The 20,211-nt window shown below is 38.6% G+C and overlaps 1 protein-coding gene across 9 annotated transcripts in view; it reads left to right on the forward strand.

The window, feature by feature from the left end:
* Nucleotides 1–20,211, forward strand: part of sgip1a (SH3GL interacting endocytic adaptor 1a) — a 265,636-nt gene that overhangs the window by 75,127 nt on the left and 170,298 nt on the right. For all 9 annotated transcript variants that reach the window (XM_063064170.1, XM_063064172.1, XM_063064168.1 and 6 more), the window contains one exon: nucleotides 2,505–2,568. In XM_063064170.1, coding sequence (XP_062920240.1) covers nucleotides 2,505–2,568 — 64 coding nt within the window. The remainder of the gene's footprint in view (nucleotides 1–2,504; nucleotides 2,569–20,211) is intronic.

Genomic DNA, 20,211 nt, shown 5'->3' on the forward strand with positions numbered 1-20,211 from the left:
CAGATTTTTTTTTTACATGTCTCCTCCTTTCTCTTCTAGGCAGTCTGTGTTTGGCATAGAATGTAACCCAAGAATTGTTACCTTTGATGTTGTGTTTTTTAAAAATCTTTTTCTCTGGCTCCTCAAACTCTTTCATCAAGACCATTTTTAATTCATCTTATTTTGCTGTTTTCTACAGAAATACAGCAACTGGATCTGTCCCTACTTGCTCAAATTCTTCATCTGCTAGGAGTTACCATTTTAACTCTGTCACTAGCCGGGTAACACAATCTTCAGGACTCCTGAACATGGTTGCTTAGTGTTACTGTCCTCTGTGACATTCCTTTTCACAATCGTTTTCCCATAACCTGAATGGCCTCCTGTTCTTTCATTCTGTTTTAAGTATTCTCTTTTGCTACGGTTGTTAAAGAAACACAATGAGCCAACTGGCATAACTTTATGTGATAAATACAGTAATTATGTTGACAAATTATTGTTGATAATTATGTCTAATCACATGATTAAACTTCCATCAGTGTGTTCAATGAGCTTTCATTCCTGTTCCAGAAACCAGAGCTAGATTTCTTTAGAAAAAAACTTATAATGATGGGCTGGGGAAACAAAAGTTAGATTATGTACAACATCATTTCTCTAAGTCAGAATGTAGATAACATCTGTAGAATAATTCATGTCTATATTCCATTTTATAGATTCCAAAATCGAATTAAACTCCTACCAGTTTGTTTCTAAATTAACTGAGGCAGTATAAGATTGACCTTCCTCAGGATTTGCATGGCTGTTTTGAAGTACTTAGGAAATATTATAAACATGGCACCAGAATGATCATCTCACACAATCTGAATTATCACTAGTATGTGAAGACTAGAATCATAAGAGAGAATGTGTAATAATTCATGCCCTCATTCAAGTAAAAAGCATGAGTTATAGAGAGATCTTTATCTTAAATCTGCATTCGTCTTTTTCTTAAAGAAGTATTCTGTTATCTTCTTTGTTGTTGAGAAGCATTAAGTATTTTATAGTAATAGATTGCAGATGCTTTAAAATAATAAAGTAATAAATTTATTTTTATCTTTAAGAAGTGAATATCCTCAGGGCAGTTTCCTACTGTCCTGAGAAACTGCACCAGAGATAGACCCAGGGAGCTGGATTTCCAAATTGTTTCCATCTGTTACGTCAAAAAGATAATAAGCTTCAAGAGAATTTTCTTCATTATAAGCTGTGGCAATGTGTTTTTTTTATTTAGCTGGCAATTTTTCATTCAATATACATAACTTTAAAATACATTTTTTTTAAAATTGCAGTTAGATCCCAACTTCATTCCCAGCTGTCGTCTTTGGGATCAGGTGGGGGGCTGAGGCAGGGTGGTGGGGAAGTGTACGTTTATTGTGTTGCATGGTGAAATGGGTGACAGCAAACTAACTCAGAGTACTTAAGCATCCAAAATATAATTGTAACTACTTTTAAATAATTACTTTATTATCCTCTCCAATTTCACACTTGCAATCTATTTTCCTGTTTATCTCTGCCTTTCATTGCTGTCTACTATTCTCCCTCCATTTATTTCTCCTTAACTCATTCATTAAGTTTGCATCATTTGTTTTTCTTTTTCTCTAGGCTTTATTTGCATTAGCTCCTTTTCTCCTGTCCATCAGTTCTTCTTGCCCGTCAGTTCTTTATCTTGATCAAATAGAAAGTGTTAAGCACAGAACAAACAAGGAGGAAATACATAAAAGCTACCTCAGTCTCAGTAACTTCTGAAGACAGAGGCACAAGAGTATAGAATTTTAATTAATATGCACTCCTTTTTACATATTATCCATATGTTCCCTTCAGAAACATGAACTCCTCTTCCCAGCATAAGCTTTCTGATTCTTCCTCACACACCCCCTTCAAGATTTTCTCAGAGAACTCTCTATGAACCAAAGTTCTCTCAATACTGTAGATTTTGATTGCATGCTGTTAGCAGCAAAATTGCAAGGCACTATTTAGGTATTTTTTCTTTGTAAAAAGTGATCATTATGAGCACAAGGAAAAATGTAGCTTATAAAAGCTAAATTTTATTTAGTGTTTTATTTTAAGAACAAATTATTTGGCCACCCATTGGTCCATTTATTCATTGTAGATCCAGAAATGTGGAAGAACTAACTCATCTGATTTTATTCAAAATGTCAGCCATTTGCCTTAATTGCCTGGACAAGGCATAGAAGGAATTTGCCAGGTTTCACACTCTTAATCACTGTCCATTGCAAGCCTGTTGAGATCTCATGAGGACAGATTAAAATTTGTGATGATGGCTTGCATCACATATTGTCTAGAAGAAGAATGGTTATTTGGAAAAAGACAAAATAGGACCAGAATAAAACATAGCATAGGAAGAGTAAATTCTACTTAGTTTCTTGCATCAGGAAACTATGAATTGTTATTTACCTGAAATACGTATTTCTATTGATCTTTTGAAATTCTGTTTAAAGACAGGCTCACGTACTTTGTGTTTTACTTAACAGGATTGAGAAAACGTACAAGGAAAGCTTTTGGTATACGGAAGAAAGAAAAAGACACTGATTCAACGTAAGTGTTTGGTCTAAATAACAACTTCTGTCAGATTTATCATTCTCTTGTGTGATAAACAAAGTGCCCCTTCTGGGGTTGTCTGTCAGTGAAAAATTATTCCTGACATATTAAGGGGAAGTATTATAAAGACATTTACCTGTACTCATCACTCTCATCTAAATACAAAGTAACCAGAGAAGCCTCGTTGGTATCTTAATGCACTATCAATATTAAGTTTATTATTGACATTGTAATTAGAGGTGATGGTTTTGTAGTTGGCCTTATTTTTCTACTTCAAAGCAGTTATAAAAATTGAAGCTGTGCTGTTAATAGTTCACCAACTAGAGCTGAGGTACAGTAGGTTCAGTCTTATTTACATGTGTTTTCAAACTGCAAATGATCAGAAGTTCAAAGTATGTAAATGTCTCATGGTATCACTTTTAATTATCAGACTTTGCTATGCAATTTAATCAAGATAACAGTCATAGATATTTCCTATGATAAAGATTAAAGATTAGTTTTATTTGTCACACGTACATCAAAATATTGAAACATACAGTGAAGTGTGTCATTTGCGTCAACAACCAGCACAGTATGAGGGTGAGCTGGGGCAGTCCACAAGAGTCTCCATGCTTCTGATACTGACGAAGCAAGCCCACAACTTACTAACTCTAACCCTAACTCATGCCTTTGGAATGTGAGAGGAATACATAGCACCCAGAGGAAACCCAAGCAGTCATAGGGAGGACGTACTAACAATGGTGGGAATTGAACTCCGATCACTGATCACTAGCACTGTAAAGCTTCACACTAACTACACTACCTGTTCTCCATCATCAAGTGTGCATTTAGGGATCAGAGGTTTGGAGACATTAAAGTTATAGGTTAGAAAGGGAAATGCATTCTTCTGAGGAGCATTGACTCCCAGAGTCTTTAGCTCTCCCACACTGGCAGAAATTTTCAATCCTTCTCGTCAGCAGGGTCAAGACTTTACTACCCTGGCAAGGGTAATGTCAAACTTATTATTCTGCTCCCACCTAAGGTGTGGCTGACACCATGAGAGCGAAATTCACCTTTGGTCATGGAAGAAGTAATAGTTACTACTTAGAGTAATACAGGACAGTAACAAGCCCTTCAGCCACTATATTGCCTCTCCTCATTCTTCCCACCAAAATGCATCACCTCACATTTCCCTCAATTGTCTATTATATGCACACGCCTGCTCAACTATCCAGCCTGTCAACAACCCTCTGAATCTACCTCTATTCTCCTCACACTTCACAATGACAGGTTTTACTGAATTTAACATTAAGCCCTTTTTTTGAACAAGGGGGTAACATTCAGAGTCGGGAAAGATAAAAGGTGATCTCATTAAAACAGACACTGTTCCAATAGAAGAGACCTGAGAAGTAAGAGAAAGAGATCAATAGATTTTTGGCTATTAAGGAAATTGAGGGATAAGGAGAGACATTGTAAAACTCCTCCCCAGGTTGCGGCAGGGTGCTATACCTGTGGCCCGAACATTTCACAAGTCAGAAACATGGCAAAGAACCAATGGTGGAAAATAGCTTCAGCCGTGTAGCGGCTGGCAAATCCATCCTGCCAGTCTACCAGACACCTGCTTGTATGTATGGGCTGCCCTTAACCTGGAGAGAATCTATAGTTCGAGAACTCCGGCAGGGAGAAGGTGAAATTCCGGAACATGTTATCACTAAAAAAAGGGATTAGCTGCCTTAACAGGTTTAATGGTGGATAGATTCTTAGGGTCTGCTGAGATGCATTGTACCCTGGTCTGATGAATGATCTCTGCCCAGAAGGTCAATTAACCATTTCCCTCTATATATAGATGCTGCCCGACCCCCTAATTTTCTCAAGCATTTTGTGTGTTGCTCCAGGTTTCCAGCATTTGCAGACTTTCTTGTTTCTCTGATTGGAGGAGGGTGTGAGCCTTCTCAGAGTCCTGCGGGCATTACATAATTCTGCACCTGGCTCTGGGTAGAGGGTTCTCCACGGCATAGCTAAGACTGTCATCTCTTTTAGATGAACTTTCATCTAACAGGGGATAGAAAATACTACTACAAATTATTTGAAATGAATCATCATTCTTTTGGATGCATGGGCCAATTGTATTTTAGGTTAGCTGTTGTTTGGAGGTATTATAAAACAAAGGTGAAGACTGTAAGCTGGATCTTCCTCAATCTCTGAATAAAGGGCATTCTGGTTACCAGCCATAAATCATGCCTAATCTACATGGTTTTGTTTTGGTGTTCACTAATCACTTGATGAATGCTATCCAAAATATTTTGTGCTTTGCAAAATCCAGTACAGCATAATAGAATCAGAATCAGGCTTATTATCACTGACATACAGAATGTTGTGAGATTTGTTTTGTGGCAGCAGTACAGTGCAATATATTACAGAGTTATTACGAGTTAGTAGGCATCTGTTAGTCTCGTGAGACTATGGATTTGTGCCTTGGAAGGTTTCCAGGGCGCAGGCCTGGGCAAGGTTGTATGGAAGACCGGCAGTTGCCCCTCCCTCTCCATGCCACCGATGTTATCCAAGGGAAGGGTACAAGGGCCGATACAGCTTATTACAAGTTACCATAAGAAATACTATAAAAAATAATAAGCCATCCAAAAAGATAGCAAAATAGTGAGTTAGTGTTCATTGACTGTTCAGTAATCTGACGGCAGAGGGGAAGAAAGTGTTCCTAAAACTTTGAGTATGGTTCTACAGGCTCCTGTTCCTGGGTGATGTGAGACCTTAATGATGAATGCCACCTTCTTGAGGCATTGCCTTGTGAAAATGTCCTCAATGGTGGGGAGCCTAGTACCAACGATATACCTGGCTTACAAGTCTCTGCAGCTTTTTCTGATGTTATGCAGGCCAGTGCATAACTTACCAGTCGCCAGTGCGACTCCTGTGAACTGCAGAGTAACTGATACTGCTGATATACCTTCTGGTAGGTAGGTATCAATAAGATTGAAAGTTTGGGATAATATTCATTACAATGGTTAGAAGATTGCCAGAGATAACAGTTGCTTGTAGTTCAGATTCCAACAGGTAGCACAATACTGAACAAGTTTGTCAAGTAGAGCATCTTTGCAAAATGTGAAAGAATCTGTTCTTAATTGATATACTTTTATATTTGCAAGCAACTCTCATTTTGAACCAAATCTGAATCTGAACCTGAATCAAAGCATCTTAGATCAGCTTCCAAGAACACAATAGACAGTGACAGATCTGTGTGCAGTTTGACAGATGTCCCACCAATTTATGTTCCCTGAACATCACTCAAACCCTGTACCACCAGACAAAGCAACCCCACGATACAGGAAATTGATTAATAATTATAATAAATTTATAATTAATAAAAATAATTATTGAAGTACAGGAGACTGTAGAAATATACTTTTGGCTCATGACCACACATCTATTGTACCATTTGTAATCAATATTCCTTGAATATATTAACCACATTTTATTTTTAGTGGAAAAATATTTCTTCAATCTTTGGAACCCAATTTGAAGAAGGACTAAATCCAAGACACTGTTACATGTGAAAATAAAATAAAAATAAGGCAAATAAAAAACAATGAATAAGTTATAATCAGATTTTTAACAGAATTTGATCATCTGTAAAACCATTCATTAGTATTAATCGTTCAATAATAATTGAATTGTTTGGTTCATAATTTGTTTACTCTTTTCAATTTCGGTGACGCTATTCACTTTGGTTATTCAGTTTAAAAATACAGTCAGGCCGTGACTAAGTGTTGGCAGCTGCAGAAAAAAAAGTGATAAGAGATTGGTTGCCTTCCATGTTTCAGTGGAAAAATTCAGCAGAACGTGGAATGAATGACTGATTAATTATGATCACAGATTGCCAGAAGTTGCAATCAGCCTTTTTATTCCAATTGCCAGACCTAATAAACAAATAATACATAGCTACTGTATTATATCACCAGAAATGGCAAATCATGCACAGTACACCTTAGGGTATATCATCATATACTAATTATAATCACCTAGCACAGTAGCACTGTTTCATTAGGTGCAATATTATCTAAATAGCAATGTGACTCTAAATGCACATTTATTAAAAATAAATCTTAAGAACAAAATGTAACACTTGCCTGCCTCAAGATTTTGAAGTCCTGGTTTAGTGTTGCCTTTCCTTGCACAGTGATTTATCTCCTCCCTAATGAAGGTGCGTACAAACACGTTAAACAAGGCTAGGGGATACCAGTGCAGGGGGAGGTCATTTGGCTCTAATCTTTATAACTGAAGTCCAGGCATCTAGTGGCTCCTCATGAATGAGGTAGCTTCCCACTTCTATAGCTTCACAGCAACTACAATCCTGATTTAAGAGTTAGCATTACCTACCTTAGGAATTCAAACTGCACAATTTTGTAAGTGGTCATGGATTTAATTATTTCTTTTATATCCTTCAATTAAATCGTAATACTGAGAAATTTAGCTTAGAATAAGATGCTTTCCTTCATTCCCATCAGGTGGAATGCCCATGAAAACCCTATTATAATAAACAAATACAATGTGAGATTTTCCAGAAGCTAACAGTGATCGTACCAGAATTTTTTTTGTTAGTTCATTACAGATCAAGGACAGATGTGACGCATTAACAATGTTCCTTGCTGGTTTTACTTCAATAGAATTTTTGCTATGGTTTGTTTGTTAGCATGAATAAAAAGTTGTCACGTAACTTTCAGAGTAGAAGCTCTTATTCCTGTTCCTTAATTTCAAGTTTTCTTTTATTTTAACTAGTCCTAGCATGTCCTCCTTCCTCTTATTTCACTGTGTGGGAATCTGAAATTTATTTCCCTTTGGCAGTACATACGAAGTGTTGGGGGAACTCAGCAAATCAGGCAGCAGCAGCAGCAGGTATGGAAGGGAACAAAGAGTCAATGTTTTTGCCCAAGATCCTCCAACAGGATTGGAAAGAGAAGGGGCAGAAGACAGAATGCGGAGGTGAGGGAAGGGAAGGAGTACGAGCTGGTAAGTGATATGTGAGATGAGGTGAGGGGATGAAGGAAGAAGTTAGACGATGATAGGTGAAAGGGTAAAGGACTAAAAATAAGAAATCTAACAGGAGAAGACAATGGACCATGGAAGAAAGGAAAGGAGCAGGGAGGTGATGGGCAGGAGAAGAAAAGGGAAGCATCAAGAGGATAACCAGAAAGGGGAATGGAAAAAGAAAGATGGGGAAGGGGGTATTTACCAGAAGTTAGAGCAACCGGTGTTCATGTCATCAAGTTGGGGGCTACTCAGACAGAATATGAGGTTTTGTTCCTCCAACTTGGCCTCAATGGGCAGTAGGGGAGGCCATGGACAGACATTTTGGAATGGGAATATGAAGCTGAATTGATATAGTGGCCATCAAAAGATCTTACGTTTTGTGGCAGATAGAGCAAAGGTGATTGACAAACCAGTCCCCAAATCTATGTCAGGTCTCTCTGATGTAGGAGAGGCTACACCAGGAGCATCGGATACAATGGACAACTCCAATAGACTTGCAAATGAAGTGTCACCTGTTGAATTCTGGTATTTTAATCCAAGGTTCTTTTAGAAATCAAGATCAAGGCATAAACATGTTGCTTCATGATCATTTTGTTAAGAGTTGATAGAACAAAGAGAATAGGAACAGAACAGTGACAGAGGGTCACTGCTACTTGAAGAAGAGAGAAACTAACGATGGCACATAGCATAAAACAGTTATTTTCCTAATCTTTGGGTATAAAAATTCCATTCAAATCTATAGATAAGAGTAAACCAATTAGAAATGATTTATTCAATACCGCAGTTAAATTAACCAATGAGAGTACACTTATTCACTTACTGAAGTACAGAGAACCTTTCAGAATTATACTTTGCTTAGCCACTAGAGGCATATTAAATTGCTATACATATTAAACTGACATGCATATAAGAGCTACTTAAAATACATGGGGATAATCAGTTGTTAAACTGCAACAAAATGATAATTAACATTTAACAGTTGGATCCAACACACCTCACCTGTTTGGGGCTCTGAATCATGGTGAGGGAGGAGATGTAGGTGCAGGAGTGTGACTACCCAGGCCAAGTTCTCTTCTCGCTGCTGCATCAGGTAGAAGGTACAGGAGCCTCAGGACTCACATCACTGGATCCAAGAATAATTACCACCCCTCAACCATCGTGCTCTGAATAAAAGGGAATAACTACATATGCTTGTCATTGAAATGTCCCCACAATTAATAATCTCACTTCAAGGACTCTTTATTTCATTATGTCATGTTCTCATTATTTATAGCTATTTATTTGTATTTGTATTTACACAGTTTGTTGTCTTCTGCACTCTGACTAATCTTCCACTTATCCTGTTATAGTTACTGTTCTATAGATTTGCTGAGTATGCCTGCAGGAAAATGAATCTTAGGTTGTATATGGTGACATACATGTACTTTGATAATAAAATTTACTTCGAACTTTGAACAAGAGGTAGATTGTGAGGTCGAGAGTCCATATTAACCAAGTAGGGAATGGTTGAATAGTCTTCTAACAGTGGGATAGACTATTGGTAGTTTCTCACAATAGCTTTTCATTACTCCAGTTGTGGCCAGACCACTCTTGCAAATTATTTCTTACTCATATGTTTTATATGTTGATTTATAAAGTTCAGTATCAGTACTCTACTGACCACTTTCTCAATGTGCATTACTACCATCAACAAATTTCCTCATATTTCTCTATTCTTGCACTCATTTTAGTTGATCCTGTGCATTTATACCAACATTTTTTATTCTAATTTTTATCAAAATGTAACACTGGACATTGTTCAGCATTTAAATTCATCTAAATTTAGTTTTAGCCTACCTGTATCTCCTTGAAGTCAATTAATAGCCATTTTTCAGCTCTCTATTCCTCTAAGTTTGGTGTCATCTGCAAATGTGGAAATTGTGCTCCATCCACCCAAGTCCAGGACATCATTCGTCATCTCCGGGGAAGCTCACCATACACCTTTTTCCAAACCAAAAAGAAACTCATTTAACCAATGTTTTTTATCCATGCCATGATTGTCTCCTGTGCTTCATAGGTTTTGTTCTTGGTGATAAGAGATTTAGATGACATCTTATCATCTGCTGTTTGGAGTCCTATACAATTACATTTCTCTCATTGGCCCTCAAATAGTTCCTCAAAATGCTGTCATTAGTTAGTTAGACAGGATTTGCCTTCAACAACTCTGGTCAGGCTTTCTCTAATTAACCCACGTTATCCAAATGTCTGGTAAATTTCTCAATGGTCATTATTTCTAGAACCTTCACTAATGAAGTTGTCTTGGGTCGTTTATAGTTTAGAGGAAATGGTAGGGTCCTGGGGAGTGTTGCAGAACAGGGCTGAGAAGTACAAGTACATGGTTCACTCAAAGTGGAGTTACAGATAGATAAATGTCACAGGGTGTAACACAGTGGTTCCCAAAGTGGCAGTATCACTCCGCCCCCCCCCCCCAGAGCAGTGGGACTTTCTAAGGGGTGATAAAGATGAAGGGTGCAGTGGGGAGGCGCTCGGTAGCAAGGGGAGTAGCTGAGGGATTACAGGCTTAATTTAAGAAATGACTTACTTAATCCAAGCACTCATAATTAATTACAATTATCACATAGTCACCTCATTTTTTGCTAACCCACCAACTCTTAGACTTTGCTCGAAGTTCATTATAGTTGTTGAAAAGCAATGTGACACTTCTGTATTTGGCAAATCATGAGAAATCTGGACTGAAAAAAATGTGTTATTTCTGAGCCCAGTACACACATTATTGCCTTTACTGCTGTAGAACAGTGTTAACTTGTATGATTCCCATACTCCAATCATGCAGTGACACAATTCCTGTGAATTGGGGAGAATTTGGTTGAATTCAATGAGGTAATTTTCAAAATCTGCCCTGTTGAATGGTCTTGACTGCTCTCCTCTAGCCCACAGCCCAACCAAGATATTGCTACCCCACTTTATGTACCTTCAGGGCAGAGAGTCAGGTTTTGCCTGAGCTATTGTGACATCAGAACTTTGCCCCTTATTGATCGCAGTGTTTGAGTTTGGACTTATACAATAGGTGGTAATTGATGGTTGTTTTTAATCCATAATGAAAATAGCAGAAGCAGACCAATGAAAAAGAAGTGTAGACAGTATAGTGTGGAGTACCTGAAATATGGAGTTATACCAACACCAAGCAATCAACCACAGCCAATATGTTCATAGTGTGAAAAAGGTTTTTCAAATGAGGCAATGAAGTCATCCAGGATCCTTGAACATTTCAAGAGAATACACTCTCATAAAACAGACAAGAATCTTCGCAAATATGAGGAAATCTGCAGATGCTGGAAATTCAAGTAACACACACAAAATGCTGGTGGAACGCAGCAGGCCAGACAGCATCCATAGGAAGAAGCACAGTCAACGTTTCAGGCTGAGACCCTTTGTTTTATCTTAAGTTATTTTGTGAAAGTATCCGGAAATGGAAAGTACTTCAAAACATGTTAGGCAATAGTTCACAACTAAGGAGTGGTGGTATGCATACTTCATATATTTAAGTGCTCACTGATAAATCTGGAAAGCCCCATACTATTAGAGAAGAAATAATTCTGCCAGCAGTAAGGGAGGTTCTAAGTACAATTTTTCATTAGTCACCAGACCAAATAATTGAAGTGATTCCACTCAGTGACAACTCTGTTCAAAGATGAATAGGTCAAGTATCTAAAAATGCACGTTGTGCAACATACTTAGGACAACAGAATTTGTTCTGCAGTTGAATGAGTCGACTTTGCCAGGCAACGAATCTTTACTTCTTGGTTAAGTTTGCTTAGTAAAAGATGAAAGCATGGTTCAAGAGATGTTACTTGCAAGAGGATGTTATGAAGGGGGAGTCAATATTTTAGGTTGTTGAACAATTTTTAAAGAGAAGAACATCGCACTCATGAACATTCTTGCTTGTGCAACAAATTGGCAGGGCATCATCAATGACAGGACACCACTATGGGGTTATTATGTCCTTGAAAAATGCTGTACCTAATATATTTACCATTCACTGTGTAATTCACAGACAACTTGTCATAAAACCCCTAAGTGATTGGCTGCACAAGTCATTAAATACTGTTATCACAGCAGTAAATAAAATCATGTCCCATGCTCTCAATTCTCAACTATTTTGAGAACTTTGTATTGAGAATGATAAACAGTTCGAACACTAGTTGTTGCACACACAAGTCAGGTGGCTCTCAAAAGGAAACTACCTGAGACACTTTTTATGCACTATTTGAAAGTGTGAAGAAATTCACTGAAGACTCAAGTGTTTCATTCAGTAATCAACCCAAGAGCATGACCTAACATATTTGTCAGATTTATTCACAAAGTTTAATGAAATCAGTCTTCAATTACAAAGAAATGACGTCAATTTTATCAAAGCCAGCTATCCCTGTTTAAGTGCAACAGTGGCCTTCACAATTATTTTTCCAATTTCCAAGCCTCACTGATTTGGCAGAAAAAGAAAGAATACCAGATGGTGGTCTTCAAGTCTATAGTAACCAACTGAGTGAGCTGCATAAAGACATGTCAGAAATATTCCAGGATCTTCTCTCTATCGAAATTCCAGATTGGGTAATAAATTCATTCCTGAATACTTTTAATGATGAATTAACAGGAAAGATGGAGGAAGAACCTCTCTACAAAATGATTTGAGCTGACGCTGAGATTCAAAAAATCATTATCTGAACTTTTAGTTGCAGAAGGAAATCTCTGAACATTATCCTGCACTGTACAAAAGGCTCAAGGTATTTTTTTATTGCCCTTTCAACATCATATTTAATAGAGCATGGTTTCAATGTGGTCACTTATTCCACAGCAATTATTAAACATGGGGATCAGAATCAGAATCTGACATGCGTCCTGAAATCTGTTGTTTTGCAGCAGTAATGCATAATAATTAAAAACTACAAATTACAATAACAAACACATAGGAGAAGGAGAAGATGGTGGCACGATGCAGCATGCAGCGGCCACTCCAGAATGAATATCTGTCAAGTAGGGTGCCGTGCACAATCCTGATTTGATGGAGACGGACGTGAGAGTACGGAGGAACATCTGGTGAAACTTCTGAAATGCCTGTTTCACTGCTGCTGCTACTGTGTGATCCTGAATCTCTGGAGGGGAAGGCCCCGAGTCCTTGGCTTTGCTTGTTGCTCGGCGGCCGGGGCAGGATCGAAACGCTCGGCAGAGATGGTGCTCAGTGCTCTGTCTCGGAGGGCTGGTCAGAGGCTCAAAGTTTTCGGACGGACTCAGAGTCGGCTGTGGTCGGGTGCTTCCAGGGTGCTGCATCGGCAAGTTTGCAGCGCTGAAGGTTCATGGCGGGAGAGTTTCTCCCTTCTACCGTCTGCGTGAGATGTTGGGCTATCGGGACTTTGAGACTTTTTTTACTGTGCCCATGGTCTTTTCTTTATCAAATTACGGTATTGCTTTGCACTGTTGTAACTATATGTTATAATTATGTGGTTTTTGTCAGTTTTAGTCTTAGTCTGTCCTGTGTTTCTGTGATATCATACTGGAGGAACATTGTATCATTTCTCAATGCATGCATTTCTAAATGACTATAAATGAGGACTGAGTGTCCTCGTAATTTAATATTAAAAAAATTAAATTAGATAAGTAGTGGAAAAAGAGAAAAAAAATTACTGAGGTAGCATCCGTGGGTTCAGAAGTCTGATGTCGAAGGGGAAGAAGTTGTTCCTGAAATGTTGAGTGCATGTCTTCAGGCTCTTGTATCTCTACCTTGGTGGTATTAATGAGAAGAGGGTATGTCCTGGATGATGGGGCCCCTTAATGATGGATACTGCTAGTTTAAGACATTGCCTTTTGACGGTGTCCAGGATGCTGGGGAGGCTAATGCCCATGATGGAGCCGACTGGGATTACATCTGAGACTGCTCCTGAGTGACATTCAGCCTGATGTTGAGAAGCTGATATCACTGCACCAAGCCCATCCATCTCATTGAAAGGTGAAAACGCAACGAAGTAGTGAATAGTTGGACTATTAATGAATGCTCTAAAATTATTGATGGAAATTGCTTTTACTGTAATTAAATAAATAATTTTATTTCTAGCTTTAAATATATTTGAATATTTTTTGCAATTACTTGTCACTGCTTTGAAATTGGAGTTCCTGTTTTTTTTCCACTGTGCATCATAAATCAACATTCTTTATAGGTTTTATATGACGGCCAGAAAGGGTTTATTCACTGAGGGTAAAACTCAAAGATAAGAAAGAAGCAATAACTCTGACACGATTATATTACAGAACTCCCAATAGTCATTGGGGCTTTGAAGAACAGATATGCAGACAGGTAGGGAAAGGTGTAAAAAGATGTAAAAACAAAATAACTTCCCTATGTACCTCCTCAATGCTAAGAGTGTAGTTGGGGCAAAATTTGCAAGGGGTATCCAGGAGGGTTTCTTAAATCAATATGTATATAGTACTGGGAGAGAAATGACCTTACTTTGTTGGGTCATTAGCCAAGCCAGGTGATTGATCTTTCAATGGGAGAATGGTTAAGGAATAGTAATTACAACTCCTTAATTTTTAAGATAGCTATATATAAAGAGAAATATCAATTTTAAGGGAGTGTATTAATTTGGAGCAGGGAAAATTGCAAGTATATTAGACAGGAACTAGGAAGACTTAATTAGGAAGAGTTGTTTTTTGGCAAGACCCAAATGGAGGGCACTTAAAGGTCAGCTGCACAGAGTAGAGTTCCAGTAAGAGGGAAAGACCTGGATGAAAATGTAAATGGGTAGGTTAGTAAGTTTTCAGGCTACATGAAGATTGGTAGTGTTATGGGTACTTTACAAGTCTGCAAAAGGATACAGCGGGATGTAGATCAGTTGCAGATATTGGGAGAAAAATTGCAGATGGAGTTAAACCTGGCAAATGTGAAGCATTGCACTTGGGGAAATCAAATGTAAAGAAAGAATACAATATTAATGGCAGGACTTTTAACAGTGTTGAAGTACAGAGGGATCCTGGGATCCAAGTTCATGGCTCCCTGAAAGAAGCTGCACAAGTTGAAAGGGCGATTAAGAAGCCAAATCGCATGTTTGGCTTTATTAGTCAAAGAACTGAGTTCAAGAATCAGGAGGTTATGTTGCCACTAAAAACTCTAGTCAGGCGGTATCTGGAGTATCAGTTGCTCCATTATAGGAAGGATGTAGAGGCTTTGGAGAAGGCACAGAAGAAGATTACCAGGACGATATCTGGATTAGAGGGTGATTACTGTAAGGAGAGATTGTACAACTTGTGTTGTTTTCTCTGGAGCGGCAGAGGTAGACGGGGATGTAATAGAAGTTTATACAATTGTGAGAGGCATAGATAGTACAGATGCCCAGTTTATTTTTCTCCAGTATGATGTGACCAGTACCAAAGGCCGCACTTTTAAGGTGAAAGGGATAAATTCAGAAAAGATATGCAGGACAAGTATTTTTCATAGAGTGGTGGGTGGCTGGAGTGTGCTGCTTGGTCTGGTGGTGGAAGCAAATATAGGAGAGATGCTCAAAAGGCTCTGAGACAGACACATGAATGTGCAGACAATGAAAGGATGTGGACATTGTCTCAGCTTAGTTGAGCATTTGATTATTAACTTAGTTAGTTCGGCAAAACCTCATTGTGGTCCGAAGGTCCGTTTCTTGTGCTGTTCTGTTCCATGTTCTATGTTGCCCCAGTGGATTGCATGCTAGGATTTTAATGGAAGTGGCTGCAGAGATAGTTGACAATTGATTGTAAAATTTCATAACTTACTAAACTCCAGGAGGGCATAAAGGGGTTTTATTGCATTTATATAGATTGTGTTGAGACCTCATCTGGAGTATAGTCCTAGTACCCTTACCTAAAAATAAATTAATAACATTGGAGGCAGTACAAAAGAGATTTACCTGCTAATTCCTGGGATGAGAGGATTGTTCAATCAAGGGAGATTAAATTGTTTGAGTCTGTATTCGTTAAAATGTGGAAGAATGACGGGTGAACTTGTCAAAACATACAACATCCTAAGGGAGCTTAACATGGTAGAGTGTGGAATGTTTTTGATTATGTTTTGTAACTCCAAAACATAAAGCTAATTGTGAGGGAAAAAAAAGGTGGGAGTTTAGGACACAAACGCGAGGAAATCTGCAGATGCTGGAATTTCAAGTAACACACATAAAAGTTGCTGGTGAACGCAGCAGGCCAGGCAGCATCTCTAGGAAGAGATACAGTTGATGTTTTGGGCCGAGACCCTTTGTCAGGACTAACTGAAAGAAGAGATAGTAAGAGATTTGAAAATGGGAGTCCCTCCTGTCTTCTCCTATCATTTTGGATCGCCCCCTCCCCCTCCCACTTTCAAACCTCTTACTATCTCTTCTTTCAGTTAGTCCTGACGAAGGGTCTCGGCCCGAAACGTCGACTGTACCTCTTCCTAGAGATGCTGCCTGGCCTGCTGCGTTCACCAGCAACTTGTATGTGTGTTGCTGGGAGTTCAGGAAACTTATTTTAGTTTGGTTTTTACTTTAATCAAGGCGCGTACATATGTGGTGGCATGATGGCACATGCAATTCGTACGCTCTCAGATACTGTAAAACCCATGATGCATTGTGTAAACAACAAAGGATACTTAATCAAACAATATATTGACGATATACTCAGGTCCTGCTGAAGGGTCTCGGCCCAAAACATCGACTGTACTTTTTTCCATAGATGCTGCCTGGCCTACTAAGTTCCTCCAGCATTTTGTATGTGTTGCTTGGATTTCCAGCATATGCAGATTTTCTCTTGTTTGTGACTATATTTACAATATTACTCAAATGTTACTAAATATTAAATGCGCAACAGTTTTCACTTGTGGGAGAGTTATGTACAAAGGACCATAACTATGAGATAAAGAGCTGGTCAGTTAAAATTGAGGAATGCAGTGGAATCCAGTTAACTGGGCCATCATTCAATTGGGGCAGCCACTTATTTGGGACAAAACTTAAAGAACAAAGACGAATCAAAAAAATTCCCAGAATTCCCTTCATTTATTTGGGACACTATGACACTTAATTGGGATGGGAGACTGTTGCTGAAGAGTGTTTCACTAGCATCAGTTGCATGCACTTGTGTGGCCGTTAGACACCACATCATGTGTAGAGAAAACAGTTTTTAAATAGCGTCAGTTGTGTGTTCATTTCCAAAATGCAGTGCTTTTTGTCACTGATACAGTAGTTGGCGTTAAATAAGCAGTAAGACATTTCAGAACGGTTTTGCTCACTGTGATTTCAATCGTTGAGGCCAGAAACAGCCAGGAATAAAAATGAAACAATTTCAGTACTTTAATGTTAGTAACTGCAGAGAATTTGAAGGTATCAACAGTCATATTGAATGTTACAATGAAAATGAAGAATTGGAAGATGCAGTAATTGAAAGCATTTTACAAAGGCAGTCCATTATCCGCACTAGGTGTTTGTGCTGTTTTTATTCATTTACAATCAATTAAAAGAACACAGCAGCGTACTGTTGATGACTGTTAGGAACTAATACAGTTTTATAGTACTGTAGTAGTATTTTATTGTTCCAATTTGTTCTATATTTCATTTAAATATATGATTTGTTGTTCAGTTAAATGGTAGGTTTTTTGTACCTTTTTAACAATTTCCATGAAACTTCGGCTAAGTTTGCATCTCTAAGTAATTTCATATTCCTCTCATTCCGAATACATTGAGCCAAAATGTAGCAGGAGTCCCATGGTTCTGACTAGCCGAAAGTCAACTGTGTCAGTATCTGCGAGCAACAAAAGTGAGATTCGTAGTGGGTTTAGTCAGAAAGATTGACGTCAATACACTAACAATTGCTATTCAACTGCAACAGATGAAGCACTTGTGTGCAAGATCATTTGGACGTCCCCAAACCATCTGCAAAAAGCTGAATTTGATTTTTTTCCTGCTGCTGATCAAGTGAGAGCAATTTGTGCAATATTGCATTTACTACTTAGGAAGTCAAACAATACATACCTTTGAATGCTGGCGGCTGGCTTCATTACATTGGGCAATATCAGCAAATTTAATTAACCCTAGTAACTGCGAAAGAAACTATTTTATAGGACTACTTTAATTTATGAATGTAATAAGGTTTTAAGATAGAAACCAAGAAAACAGTCATAGGAATATGCCATGTGGTCTTCTGAGATTGCTTGGCCGTTTAATACAATCAAGGCTGATCCTCTGCCTCAATAACATCAGTTCCCGCTGTCTCCTCCCTTGTATGCCTTGATGTACTTTTCTGTTCAGAAATATATATGACTCATGTTTAGCTATATTTTAGTGACATGACTTCTACCTGTTGTTGTAAGAGAATCAGGTTATCTAACTCTGTTTTAAATATTTCTAATGATCCAGCCTGCACAACTCTCTAGGACAGAGAATTCCAAAGATTTATCACCCTCTGTGAAAAGAAATTCAGTACAGTGGATTCTGATTAATTGGGACACACCGGAACCAGTATATTTTGGCCCAATTAAGTGGCTTTGTTGAAATAGTATCATTTTATAATTCATAATTATATTGCAGCAAGTGAATTATTGATAGGATGTTTCTATTAAGAAGTAACACATCCTTCTCAGTAATCAAGAGGCATAGGGGGAAAATTTGGAACAAATTTCTAGCATTAACTGTTTTCTTTATATTAAAAAGTAAATAACAAAATCTTGTTGATATCAAATTTGGAATGATCTTTTGACCAATGCTGTTTGTGCATTTCTCAATATTTGGAAAATAATAAATATTTTGAGAGTTATAATTCAAACAGTTCTGCCAATGTGGCAATCCACAGAAAAAGGGTTTAACTGATTCATGAATATCAAGAAACAACAACAGACTGGCAACCCAATCACAAACAAGAGAAAATCTGCAGATGCTGGAAACCCAAGAAATGTCAACTGTACTCTTTTCCATAGACGCTGCCTGGCCTGCTGAGTTCCTCCAGCATTTTCTGTGTGTAGAACAGACTGGCAGGGGCTCCCCTCCCTTTTCTGATCTTTCCTAGATCTTGCACTGAAGTACATTTTGCGGTAAGATTTTTAAGCTGTGCCTAGTCATTGGCACAGAGGGTTGTGGAGAGCTGCAGATAATTCATGGTTGGTGTCTTTGTTACAGATGACGTGACTATATCAAGACAGTGCAGAAAGGGTTCCTTATTATCTCCCCGGCAGCGTGATCAGTGACTCATACAAGGTTACAGATGAGAACTGCTGGCAGCTTGCCAGCACTTTATTCGAGGAGTAATAATCTGGATAATGGATGTTTGAAAGCTCTCCTTCTGTGACAGATTTCCCTATAAATCCTTTTTAATGTTCAAGCACAACATTCTGCTTCCAGGAGAGATCACCGATTAAGATCAACAATGGTTCCGGGATTGCCATTCCCTGAAAATATTTAAACTCAAATCTTACGAGCTTTATGTGTTGAACTTCAAAATCACCCTTTGAATCAGGAAGCAATAACCAAATTAATGTGACAAAAGAAAACAATATCTCCTAATTAAGTAGGCAACGTAATTTTAGATAGCTGCCCAGATGAAAGATGGGGCATTTAAAAAGAGTAAAGGACTTGCCTGCTCCTCTTCTGCTACCACCAGTCTTCCAGCAATTTTATCTTGCAGATGGATGAGATCCTTCCCCAGGCCTGAGGAACATTTTGGCACAAATGCTTGACAGTGGTTGGTTTCACTCTGTCCAGAGGCTCATGGCATTTAGATACTTATTGGTGTGAAGATTGAACCAGCAACTTGTGTTTTCGATTTTACATGCTAAGATCTAAGCATGCTTAAGTTTAGAACTTTAACTGGAACCTTAACTGGTTCCTTAATGTTGCTATAGCTGAGAAGGATAGTGGGATAAGCTCCTACTACCTATGAAATGCCCCATATAGTCTCTGACAACCAAGATCAGCTCTTAGCCTTCACACGTGGCTTAGCTACTAAGTCCAGTGGAACCATTTCTACTGACAGGAGAAGGGGCAAATGCAGGTTACTGAGATCTTAAAATTAATTGCCTCAGGCGGATAGGGCTCAGCAGCCATGGTCAGCAGTTGACCTAGCAGAAGGAAAATTCTGATCTCAAACCTCTGCTGCCTTGTGGCTATACCCGCTCATGGAGATGGCTTTGGAAGCCGGAGGCCTGCAATGCTGCTGGTGCAAACTGTATCCGTCTCCGCCGTTCCTTTGGGTACTATATGGGGCATTTCACAGGTAGTAGGAGCTTATCCCACTATCCTTCCCAGCTATGACAACATTAAGGAACCAGTTAAGGTTCCGGTTAAAGTGCTAAACTTAAGCATGCTTAGACCTTAGCATGCAAAACTGAAAACCCTCTCCCTTTCTCTTCAGCATTTACACCTTGGACTTCAACTACTACACAGAGTCTTGTCATCTTCAGAAGTTTTCGGATGACTGTGCCATAGTTGGATACATCCGCAAGGGAGATGAGGCTGAGTACAGGGCTATGGTAGGAAACTTTATCACATGGTGTGAGCAGAATTATCTGCAGCTTAACGTGAAAAAGACTAAGGAGCTGGTGGTAGACCTGAGGAGAGCTAAGGTACCGGTGACCCCTGTTTC

Source organism: Mobula hypostoma, chromosome 12 (genome assembly GCF_963921235.1).
Source record: "Mobula hypostoma chromosome 12, sMobHyp1.1, whole genome shotgun sequence".
In the NCBI taxonomy this organism is placed as follows: domain Eukaryota; kingdom Metazoa; phylum Chordata; class Chondrichthyes; order Myliobatiformes; family Myliobatidae; genus Mobula; species Mobula hypostoma.